This window comes from Delphinapterus leucas, chromosome 9 (genome assembly GCF_059928025.1).
Source record: "Delphinapterus leucas isolate spDelLeu-1000000601 "Yukka" chromosome 9, BTC_Dleu_Yukka2, whole genome shotgun sequence".
Classification (NCBI taxonomy): Eukaryota; Metazoa; Chordata; class Mammalia; order Artiodactyla; family Monodontidae; genus Delphinapterus; species Delphinapterus leucas.
This window is the reverse complement of record NC_143137.1, coordinates 96,808,685-96,820,405: the sequence shown is the minus strand read 5'-3', so window position 1 is coordinate 96,820,405 and position 11,721 is coordinate 96,808,685. Positions and strand designations below refer to the sequence as shown.

General features: G+C 41.8%; 1 protein-coding gene across 1 annotated transcript; it reads left to right on the top strand.

Moving 5' to 3' along the window:
* Positions 1-465: 465 nt before the first annotated feature.
* On the top strand, positions 466-11,323 carry H2AZ2 (H2A.Z variant histone 2). Its single transcript, XM_022593121.2, has 5 exons — positions 466-571; positions 4,577-4,654; positions 7,127-7,240; positions 9,748-9,877; positions 11,072-11,323. Exons 1-5 carry the CDS (start codon positions 569-571, stop codon positions 11,131-11,133), a joined length of 387 nt encoding a protein of 128 aa, XP_022448829.1. The 5' UTR covers positions 466-568; the 3' UTR covers positions 11,134-11,323.
* The last annotated feature ends 398 nt before the right edge of the window (positions 11,324-11,721 follow it).

Sequence of the window (11,721 nt, the reverse complement as noted above, 5' to 3'; positions counted from 1 at the left end):
AGCAACGACAGCAACCCTCTCCTTCCCAAACAGGTCTCAGAAACCCCAGAACCGATGCTGAGAAAGGGCGGGAAAGCCAAAGCCACCACCAATTTTTCCACCTATTGGCTAATCCCGCTGTCGTTCCCGCAGGCCCGCCTTCCTTGCTCGCGGGCGATGTTCTTACTGGCTGACTTCCGCCAGCTCTCCGCTCTCACTGGTCAGTGTCTCCGTTCGTCAGGCTCGGGCCTTGGAGACAGGCGGAGAGTGGCGTTTGGCTCCGCCCCCGGTCGCGCACAGGCGCGTCTGTGTTGGGGTCGGAGGCTCCGCCTCCGCGTGCCGTGTGCAAAAACAAACAGCCGTTAGGGAGGAGGTGCTGGGGGCGGGGTTTGGTTAGAAGGAGGCGCGCAATTGGGCGGTCGCCGGGGTTCAAACGAGCAAGGCGAGCGGGCATTGGCCGGGGTGGTGCGAGGCGGGCCCCGGTTATTGTCCGGGCTCCGGCGGCGGCGGTGGCGGCGGCGGCGGTCGGTGCTGCGCGAGCGGTGGCGGCGGTGGCTCGGCGGGACCGAGGGCGGGAGCGGCCGAGACCATGGTGAAGTCTGCGGGGCGGCCGGGTGGGTGGCGATGGCCGGGCGGCTCCGCTACCTGTTGAGGCGGTGGGCGTCAGGCGGGCGGGCGTCAGGCGACTACGACGGCTGTGCTGGCGTCAGGCGGCGGGGTTCCCCGCGGTCCCGGCCTCTCCCGCCGCGGCGCCGGCGCGAACTGAGGTGCGCGGGCCGAGGCCGGGTGGCCCTGAGCGGGACAACCGTGGCTGCTCTGCAGCACCTCCGCTGCCCCTGCCACCGACTTTAACTCCTGAATTGTGCGTCGGTAAAAAAAAAAAAAAGTGCGGTTTTTAGAAACGCGAGTGGAGGGAACTTGGCCCCTTGTGAAGTTGGGAGGGAAAGGCGCTGGAGGGTGGCCGTGCCCCGCGCGGGAGCGAAGCAGCGACGCCGAGGCGACGAGCAGTGTCCGCCCGAGCGCCCTACGGAGACAGCCCTGCCCGGGGCTGAACCACAAACAGAAATTACGGTTATTGTGACGTTCTCGCGTCTTAGACCTGGCTTCGACCTTATGGATGGTCGCACCCCGTTTCTGACTTGTAGTTGTGCAGTTAACGGAAGCGCTTCCGCCGGCCGACTCAGGCACAGATTAGATCTGTCTGTAAACTGATTTGCTCAAGCGGATGATTCTCCTGGTCCTTGCTGGTTTCGAAGGTGTCACTCATTTAATTTCTAGCGACCTGCCACATATTGGCTGTCCCTTTTACCAGCAGCTAAAAATACATGCACGATCGCATAAGCTAAAAATACAGGAGGCGTGGAGTTGTCATTCTTGTTTTGAGAATTTTAAACTTGAGGGGACGTGAGCATGTATCTGTTGAACTAGTATGCAAGTTTCTTGGCATCCAGTTTTCAACTTTTCCTGAATGAAATACACTCCAGCTGGCTCCATAGGCGTATTTTCTACCGAGATTCTTAACCCAGGTTAATACTAACACAGTTCTTAGAATCAAAAATTTTATGGTGCTTGTATGTTGTTTCTCAGTCAGTCATCAGATATATTAAAATGAATGTGTGAAGTTGGAGGGTGTATATACAGAGTTTGAGGGGGTTTTGAAAAGAAATTATTTACTGTACAATTTTATATTCGCACAAGTTTGATTCCATAAGACTTTGTTTTTGTTAAGTATGAGAAATGTATCCGGAAACCACGGAAATAGTCATTTAGCTTAGAGATTTTTTTTTTTAATATTTTTTAAATTTATTTATTTTTGGCTGCGTTGGGTTTTCGTTGCTGTGCGCAAGCTTTCTCTAGTTGCGGCGAGCAGGGGCTACTCTTTGTTGCGGTGCTCGGGCTCTAGGCACGCGGGCTTCAGTAGTTGTGGCATGTGGGCTCAGTAGTTGTGGCTCACGGGCTTAGTTGCTCCGTGGTATGTGGGATCTTTTTGACTAGGGCCAAACCCGTGTCCCCTGCATTGGCAGGCGGATTCTTAACCACTGCACCACCAGGGAAGTCCTAACACTGAGATTTAAAAAAAAAACTGATTTCATGTCTACTTCCTTAAAAAGCAAATAGGTTAAATAGCAAGTATGATGGATTTGAAGTGATAAAATTGCTTAAGAGCAGTAAATTGGGAAGCCTGGGAAGTTTTGCAGTTGGTAGTTTTTTTTTTGTTTGTTGTTTTTGTTTTTTGGGTTTTTTTGCGGTACGCTGGCCTCTCACTGCTGTGGCCTCTCCCGTTGCGGAGCACAGGCTCCGGACATGCAGGCTCAGCGGCCATGGCTCACGGGCCCAGCCGCTCCGCGGCAGTGGGATCTTCCCGGACCGGGGCATGAACCCGTGTCCCCTGCATCGGCAGGCGGACTCTCAACCACTGCGCCACCAGGGAAGCCCTGCAGTTGGTAGTTTTTAATGGATAACTACTAATTTCATAATTGTCATAGACAGTGATTATAGTTTTAGACTCATGCACCGAGAGGTTTTTTAATGTATTTACAGCAGGGCAAATAGAGCTGAAAAGATTTATTTGAAGAAGTGAGAATATATGGCTACTCCCCCATATGGTTTTGGGAGATAAACATGGGGGGGGATTTTTAGCCTAAAAAGTATTTTAAGGAAACCATTACAAAGGGACAAAGGGAATATGCTATTTCAAAGCTTAACCTCTGCTTCAAAAACATCCTCAAACAACTAGCCAATCATGTAAACTGATTTATTTAACTAATTTTTCTTTTAACAGAGAAGAAATAATAGATTTAAGTAGTAAAATCAAACAGCCCAAAAGAGAATATTGGTTTCCCTCTCAAGTCAGATCCTTAGTATTCCATCCCTAGAGGCAAATAACTTTTCTGATGTATTGTGTGACCTTCTAGAAATGTATATGTACACACAGTCTACAGTACTCCACTTTATGTAAACAAAAGCTCACTGCACTTGCATATACCTTGCCTTTTACACAAATATGTTTTGTGAGTTGTTCCTTATCAGCACATATCTGTAACTCATTTGTTGAAAGGGCTGCATAATATCCCATTGCATTTATATACTGTGTCCTGTTTGTGACCATTCATGTTATTTGAGAAATATTTCTTTATCAGTTGAAAGTAGTATTTGTTTAACCCCTTAAGAATAAGTTTGTATGTCCCTTTTTTTTTTTTGTAAAATACACATAACAGTTGACCCTTTTGCCATTTTTAAGTGTACTGCCAGTCATCTCCAGAACTTTTTTATCTTCCCAAATTGAAACTCTGTACCCATTAAATAGTAACTCTCCATTCTGCCCCTTTCCCCAGCCTCTGGTGACCACCATTCTGCTTTTTGTTCCTATGATTTTGACTAGGTACCTCATGTAAGTGGAATCATACATATTTGTCCTTTTGCTTATTTCACTTAGCATAATGTCTTCAAGGTTTACCCATGTTGTAGCATGTATCAGAATTTCCTTCCTTTTTACAGCTGAATACTATTCTATTGTGTGTATATACCACGATTTTGTTTATTCATTTTTCCGTGGTAGACATTTAGGTTGTTTCTGCTTTTTAGCTATTGTTTATAATACTGATATAAACAAAATAGCAAATAGTATAGAAAATATCTGTTTGAGTCCCTGTTCCCAGTTCCTTAGGTATGTGCCTAGAAGTATAATTGCTAGATCATAGAGTAATTCTCTGTTTAATTTTTTTTAAGATGCTTTTTTTTCTCCCCATAGAGCTAAGTTCTGAATATTTCTGTGGAAATGATACACACTGACATTTTTAAAAATTATTTTATTATGAAATACTTCTAGCATGAGAGTTATATTGACTTGATGAAGATTCTTCAGTCTGAAATTTGAAAAATATGTTCAAATTTTTAGAAATCTCATTTTTAAAAAGTATTTAAGGTTTGACCTTGTTTCTATGTAAATTAATAAATGGTGGACTTCCCTGATGGTCCAGTGGTTAAGACTCTCCGCTTCCACTGCAGAGGGTGCAGGTTCAATCCCTGGTCGAGGAAGTTCCACATGCCACAAGGTGCAGCCAAAGAAAAAAATGAACATCATCAGTTGTGGGACAAATAAAATTATTAAAAAATAAAATAAATGGAGATATAACACATGTATATTTAAAATTGAAGATCACCTAGATTTTTTTAACTACCTAAAGTAAAACTAGAAGAAATTTTATTTCCTAAGTTTAAATTTTTTTTTAATTTTTATTGGGGTATAGTTGATTTACTATGTTGTGTTAGTTTCAGGTGTACAGCAAAGTGAATCTGCTATACATATACATATATCCACTCTTTTTTAGATTGTTTTCCCATATAGGCCATTACAGAGTATTGAGTAGAGTTTTCTGTGCTATATAGTAGGTCTTTATTAGTTCTCTGTTTTATGTATAATAGTGTGTATATGTCAATCCCAATCCTCCAATTTATCCCTCCCCCCGCCTTACCCCCTGGGACCATAAGTTTATTTTCTACATCTGTAACTGTACTTCTGTTTTGTAGGTAAGTTTATTTGTAGTCCTAAATAAATAGCATTTTCGACTCTTCATCTGGAATTTTTTCCACCTAGGCTGGAGGCAAAGCTGGAAAGGACAGTGGGAAGGCCAAGGCTAAGGCAGTGTCTCGCTCACAGAGAGCTGGGTTACAGGTAACATCCATGCTGTTGTAATTCATTATTTTCTTTACTGTTATAATTCATGACTCATAGGTGTTTCTTTAATTACAAAAGTGTACTTGTATTACTGGCCTTTGATAATGAGATTAATTGGTCAAAATATAAACCACAAAGCAACTGCCTTATTTATTTATTTGTTTGTTTGGCTGCGCCAGGTCTTAGTTGCGGCACACGGGATCTTTTTTAGTTGTGGTATGCAAACTCTTAGTTGCGGCATGTGGGATCCAGTTCCCTGACAAAGGATTGAACCCGGGCCCCCTGCACTGAGAGTGCAGAGCCTTAGCCACTGGACCACCACGGAAGTCCTGCAACTCCCTTGTATATAATTTGTATTCTCTTCTTCTAAACAAGGACAAGTTATGAAAAGATCTTAAATGAATTTGGTGATTTTGCTCTCTTACAATCTATTATTTCTAGATTATAATTATTTTCCTAGTTCTTTTATAAATTGTATCAGATTGAAGTGAGTATGCTGTGGCTTTTATTTTAAAGAGTGTTTGTCGTGGTACATCGGCTTTCAGGATGAGAGAATAATGAACTGTCCACTAGTCCTGTGAATCTTTCCCCAATACCTTCAAGTGTAGACTCAGTGATATACTCAAAGCCCTAAATGGTTTCAAATTTCGTATATTTAAATTGTTGCAGCTTTAATCCACAAACTCAAAATTTTCCAGATGAGTAAGAATTATTCCCTACATGTAAGAGATACTTTTTAAACAGGAAAGTTTGAAGTCCAGACTATAAGGTTAGGATTTTTATCTTCTTGACAGTAGTGAGCCATTGAAAGTTTTTGAGGAAGAGGATGACATGATCTGGATGGTACTGAAGGAAGGGGGGGCGAGAACTTGTAGTTGGTGGGTACGTTCTGTATTTTAGAACATCATGCAAATCTCAATTAGAATTTATTTGAAGTGTCCTTACCTTGAAGTGGGAGATGGAAGACAGATACAGACTATTGCAGTGGTTTAGGAATAAGGTAATAACATACTTGAACTTGAGTAGGATGGAAAAGAATAGAAGGCTTGTGTATGCTCCCCAAAAATGGGAGGAGGGGTATGGGATTGAGAGGACGGTCAAAGAGAAGTTTCTCTAAGGCTTAGACCCTAAGGAGCAGAAGAGTTTGTAGTAGGGGCAAGTTATGAAATAATAAATTTAACTGCAGTTGTTTTGAAGTTCCACCAAAACATCCATATGAAAATGTCCAAAAGTTGTAGATTTGAGTCTAGCTTTCCAAGAGAGGTGATCAAAAGAATTAGAAATTTAAGGTCACTTACGTAAAATTGGCAGCTTGTGCTGTGGATAAGTTTCCTAAGTCGAGCATGAGAAAGGATCAAAAAGGCATTGGTGGACCCCCTACCATATTTGATATGGTATTTGAGTCAAAGAATGAAAAGACTGAGGAGTAGTCAGAGTTCGTATTAGAACTATGTAATTGCTTCGGCCTAAGAAGAAATGGTTTTGTTTTTTTGTTTGTTTTTTTTAATATATTTATTTATTTATTTTTGGCTGTGTTGGGTCTTCGTTTCTGTGCGAGGGCTTTCTCCAGTTGCGGAGAGCGGGGGCCACTCTTCATCGCAGTGCGAGGGCCTCTCACTGTCGCGGCCTCTCCCGTTGTGGAGCACAGGCTCCAGACGCGCAAGCTCAGTAGTTGTGGTGCACGGGCCTAGCCGCTCCGCGGCATGTGGGATCTTCCTGGACTGGGGCTCGAACCCATGTCCCCTGCATTGGCAGGCGGATTCTTAACCACTGCGCCACCAGGGAAGCCCAGAAGAAATAGTTTTTGAGGTCCTCTGTGTCAGACGAGATAGCATGCGGTTACTGAGGATGCAGAAGGGAGTAAGACATGGATCCTGGCCTTGGGGAGCTTAGAATTAGGGAAGGATGTAAACAAAACAATCATGCCTTTTCTCTTTAAGGATGCAATCTGGAAGTAGATTTTGCTGGCTAGTAGATTTTGGTAGTTAAAATGTTACTGCTCGTCTTTCAGAATGGTGTTTAACAGAAGCCAGGGTTGGATTGGGAGAAAATGGGTGACAAGAAAGGGGTTTCAGGGTTTGTTTTTAAATCTTGCCTTTGGAAAGGAGATGTCTAGACTGTAACTGGAGGCAGTTGCTGTAGACACGTGGAGACATTTTAAGTGAAGTGTGCAGAAGGAAAGGAGCCAGCGAAAAGGAAGCAATTGGAGCTGTTGAATGATGGAGCAGTAACGGCGTAAGGAAGGTCCTTAAGAAAGTTGGGAGTGGGGTTAGTCAAAGGCACAGACAAGTGGGATTAGGGGACTTTGGAGGTGAGAAAGTGCCTGTTCTCAGAAAGTAGAAAGAAAGGGTCACAATGGGAGAATGGTGTTGGTTTTTAGTTCATGCTTTACTCATATTATTCAGCCTTTGATTACATTCAGTAGTGTGATAAGACTTCAGTGCTTCCCATTTGGATGGTCTCTTTCAGTTTCCTGTGGGCCGCATCCACAGACATTTGAAGACTCGCACCACAAGTCACGGAAGGGTCGGTGCCACTGCTGCAGTGTACAGTGCCGCAATTCTGGAGTACCTCACTGCTGAGGTTAGTGGGGGAAATGTTATATATGGGAATCCTAGAGGTGTCTTGGACATAAATGGCTAAAACCCATGGAATATTGGTTTGAAATAAAAAAGACAAACTCTTGTTAGTTTCTTTTAATAGCGGCTTTAGATGTATCTTATGAGCCTATTACCTAGTACCAGTGTCAAATAGAACTTTGGTGTGCTCTTTTTTAAAGTTAAGTAAGGGTCAATAATCCATATTTTTAAGTGACGTGACAAGTGTAAAATAATTTAAATACCATACTACTAATTAAATGAACTCTGAAATACGTATATAATCGATAGGTGATATTTGTGAAGTTACAGCATAACTCTTTTTTTTTTTTACAGCATAACTCTTTTTTAAATTTTTATTTATTTTTTTTGCAGTACACGGGCCTCTCACTGTTGTGGCCTCTCCCGTTGCGGAGCACAGGCTCCGGACGTGCAGGCTCAGCGGCCATGGCTCACGGGCCCAGCCGCTCCGCAGCATGTGGGATCCTCCTGGACCGGGGCATGAACCCGTGTCCCCTGCATCGGCAGGCAGACTCTCAATCACTGCGCCACCAGGGAAGCCCCAGCATAACTCTTAGTTAATAAAGATTTGAGGTGGGGTGAAGTCTTGGCAGTGTGATGATACATATTTTTTAAATATCACAACTATATTATGATAACAAAATTTGGTAAAAGACTTAAGCAACCTTCTGGTTCTGTGCATGACTGTATGCATAAAATGCTGTATCTTACTCAGTTTGACTTTTCAGGAAGATAAGTTAATTGGGCAAGAGTTCTTAATTCTTAGGTCATGGACTACCACTTCCTCCATTCTAATCCCTCCTAAGGAAAACAAAAGGGAAGCCATGAAACTCCTTCAACTACATTCCAAGCAAGGGAAGTAAGTTGAGTAACAAGCAAGTCAACTGATAGAGATAGCCAACCTAATAGAAATGGGGAAGCTTCCTACTTGAGAAAGATGTGGTTGGGAGCTAGGTTGAAAGATTTAGCTTTAATCTGTGTGTTAATTATCACTGCTGTCATTTCATTAACCTTACCAAGTCATTTATTTTCCTATTGGAGATTTAACATTGATAGTTTCAACTTCACTGTGTCCCAAGCAGGGATTTTGTGTTGGTAATGTTTTTGTATTGGTACTAGTTAAGAGCCTTTCTGCTTTATCACTCTTATACCAGTTTTTATTTGTTTACCTGCAGACTTTTCAGAAAGGTATGCATTTTGTGCACTCATGTAGAGGCATAGGCTTCTGGTTCAGATTTTCAAGTCCCTTCTAAACTCCCATTATCTATATTCTTAGGAACTTTATGATTTTTTAGTTTAAGATTAAACAATAATCATATACATACATACATATGCAGTCAATGTGTATTTTCCAAATATTTAATTTTGGGGTTTTAGTCAATAATAGAGGTAAAGAAAATACTGAAATCTAAGTTCGGGGTAATCACTTTTCAACGTTGGCTTCACACTAGGATCACTTATGAAGCTTTCAAAAGATACTGGTGCCAGGCCTTACCCCAGACCAGTGAAGGTTGCAAGGGAGAATGGAGTAGAGAGTACTGGTGGTTTTTAAAGCACGCTGATTGCTTCGGATGTACACTGAGGCTTCCCACCACTCTGTTTAAGTGAGGAGGTTCTGTGGAGTTATTTTTGTGTTACTTCCATCAAAGGTTTTATAATGCCAGTACAGTCTATGGAGACAAAAAAGAAAAGAAAAGAAAAATGCAATTTTATGGCCAACTGGGATTTTGAAATTTCTCTAGTTGAAAATTGCCCTTATAGAATAAAGGGCTTCTAGCTAATTGCCTACAGATTATAGGGCCCAGTGATGTTAAAAACTCTGAATAAGAAATTATTTTAAATTATATTTTAAAATTTTTCTACAAGTGCTAAGCAATAAATTTCAGCTGTTAAGGGCCATGAAAAAATAGACTACATGGGTATATTAAAATATATTTCTAGATGTTCACGTTTATTGAATAGATTCTTGGCTGAGGGATATTATCTCTTGTCTTTTTTCTTTCTATAGAAGTAGATTTTTGCTCAAGTTTCTAGTTCTCTTGCAGAGAATGAATATAAAAGGACCAAATGGGGCTTCCCTGGTGGCGCAGTGGTTGAGAGTCCGCCTGCCAATGCAGGGGACACGGGTTCATGCCCCGGTCCGGGAAGATCCCACATGCCACGGAGCGGCTAGGACCGTGAGCCACGGCCGCTGAGCCTGCGCGTCCGGAGCCTGTGCTCCGCAACGGGAGAGGCCACAACAGTGAGAGGCCTGCGTACCACAAAAAAAAAAAAAAAAAAAAAAGGACCAAATGAAGTAATGAGAGTTCTATAAAAGCATTATAGAAATTTGGAAAAAATTTAGTGTTGGTTTATATATGTATCTTGTGTGTAGATGCTGTAGTGATCTTTTTAGCTATAATTGCAGGCCAAAACTGAATCCTTAAACACTTCACCCTTGTTTGATGTGCTATCTCAACGGATGCTTTGTAGGTGCTGGAGCTGGCAGGTAATGCTTCCAAGGATCTCAAAGTTAAGCGGATCACTCCGCGCCACTTGCAGCTTGCAATCCGTGGTGATGAAGAGTTGGATTCTCTTATCAAGGCTACCATAGCTGGGGGTGGTATGTATTATTTCCTCTTCAGCCTAGATTGTTAACTGGCCTAACTAATAGATAATTCAGATAGATGATCCAATACATTTGTATCACCAACTAGAGAACATAGAAACTTAAGTTCCAAAAGTGTTAAGTCTGACAATTCTAGACTTCTCATTATGATCTGAATACATATTTCTTCTCTTTGTAGCCATATACAATGCTATTTTTATTTTAGCAAGTTCTTCATCTAAATTTCATATGTGAGGCTTAAAACCTGGTGTTTAAAATATTTCCCATATCCTTTAAATTGTGTTTGAAAAATGATGTTGAGAAATTGCTTAATATGCTCTTGAAAATCAGAGCTGAGATAATTGAATGAGTCAGGATCAGTGAAGGTGAGATATAAATTGGTGGTTCTTAATACTTTTTGGATCACATTTGGAGAACCTCTTGAAAGCTGTGGTTACTCTTCTCTAAAAAACAGCACATAAAATCACACCATTTTACATACAGTTTTAGAGGGGGGTTCCCAGACCCCAAGGTGGGGACCCCTTGGTATAGATACTTTAACAGAATCAGAATGTGAAAGGGGACTTAAGTAAATTTCATTCTTTTTTAAAAGCCTTTTTGTTTGTTTTTTAAATTAATTAATTACCCTTGGCTGCATTTGGTCTTTGTTGCTGCTTGTGGGCTTTCTCTAGTTGCAGCAAGTGGGGGCTACTCTTCGTTGCAGTGCGCGGGCTTCTCATTGCAGTGGCTTCTCTTGTTGCGGAGCACAGGCTCTAGGCACATAGGCTTCAGTAGTTGTGGCGCGTGGGCTCAGTAGTTGTGGCTCGCAGGCTCTAGAGTGCAGACTCAGTAGTTGTGGCGCACGGGCTTAGTTGCTCTGCGGCATGTGGGATATTCCCGGATCAGGGCTTGAACCCATGTCCCCTGCATTGGCAGGTGGATGCTTAACCACTGTGCCACCAGGGAGGTCCTCATTCTTTATATAATTGCTTTTTGGGGTTGAAGCCCTAAAGTGGTAAGATATAGCCAGTTTAGGGACTTCCCTGGCAGTCCAGTGGTTAAGACTCCATGCTACCAGGGGGCACGGGTTCAATCCCTGCTTGGGGAGCTAAAGATCCCACATACCTCTCAGTGCAGCCAAACAAAAAAAAAAGATATAGCCAGCTTAAAGTTTTTCTACTAATACTGTTTCTTTTCATTTCATTCTAGGTGTGATCCCTCACATCCACAAGTCTCTGATTGGAAAGAAGGGACAGCAGAAAACTGCTTAGAGAGTTGTTCTAACCAACCTTCTTCCTCCCCGTCATTGTACTGTAACTGGGACAGAAGAAATAATGGGGATATGTGGAATTTTTAAAACAGTTAAGTGGAAAAGCATAGACAATTACTGTAGACATGAAAAAGAAACATTTGTATGTTCTTAGACTCGAAGTTTGATAAAAATATCTTTTCATGTGGCAACAGTTGTGTGTTGATTGGCTAGGTTTCTCCCATGTGTTTTATACAAAAATGGAATTGATAAACCATTTTTAAAAAAAGTAATTTGTCTCTAAACCGTTCTGTTTGTGCTGTGTTGAAAATATTTTGCTCATACTTCAAAATTTTTTAAATTTCAAATTGGTTATATATTCAGAAAAATCTTAAAACAGAAATTGGGCATCTCCTTCTATCATGATTGATACCATATTATATTGAATCTTGGCTGCTACCTGTTAGTAGTAGGCACCAATTATTTTACATACCACTAAAGAAAAAAACTGCCAATTAAACCATAATATGCCATCAATTATGAGATGCATCCCAATTTCAGAGATGTTAGAGTATGAAAACATGCATTTAGAATTGATGAAATAGGATAG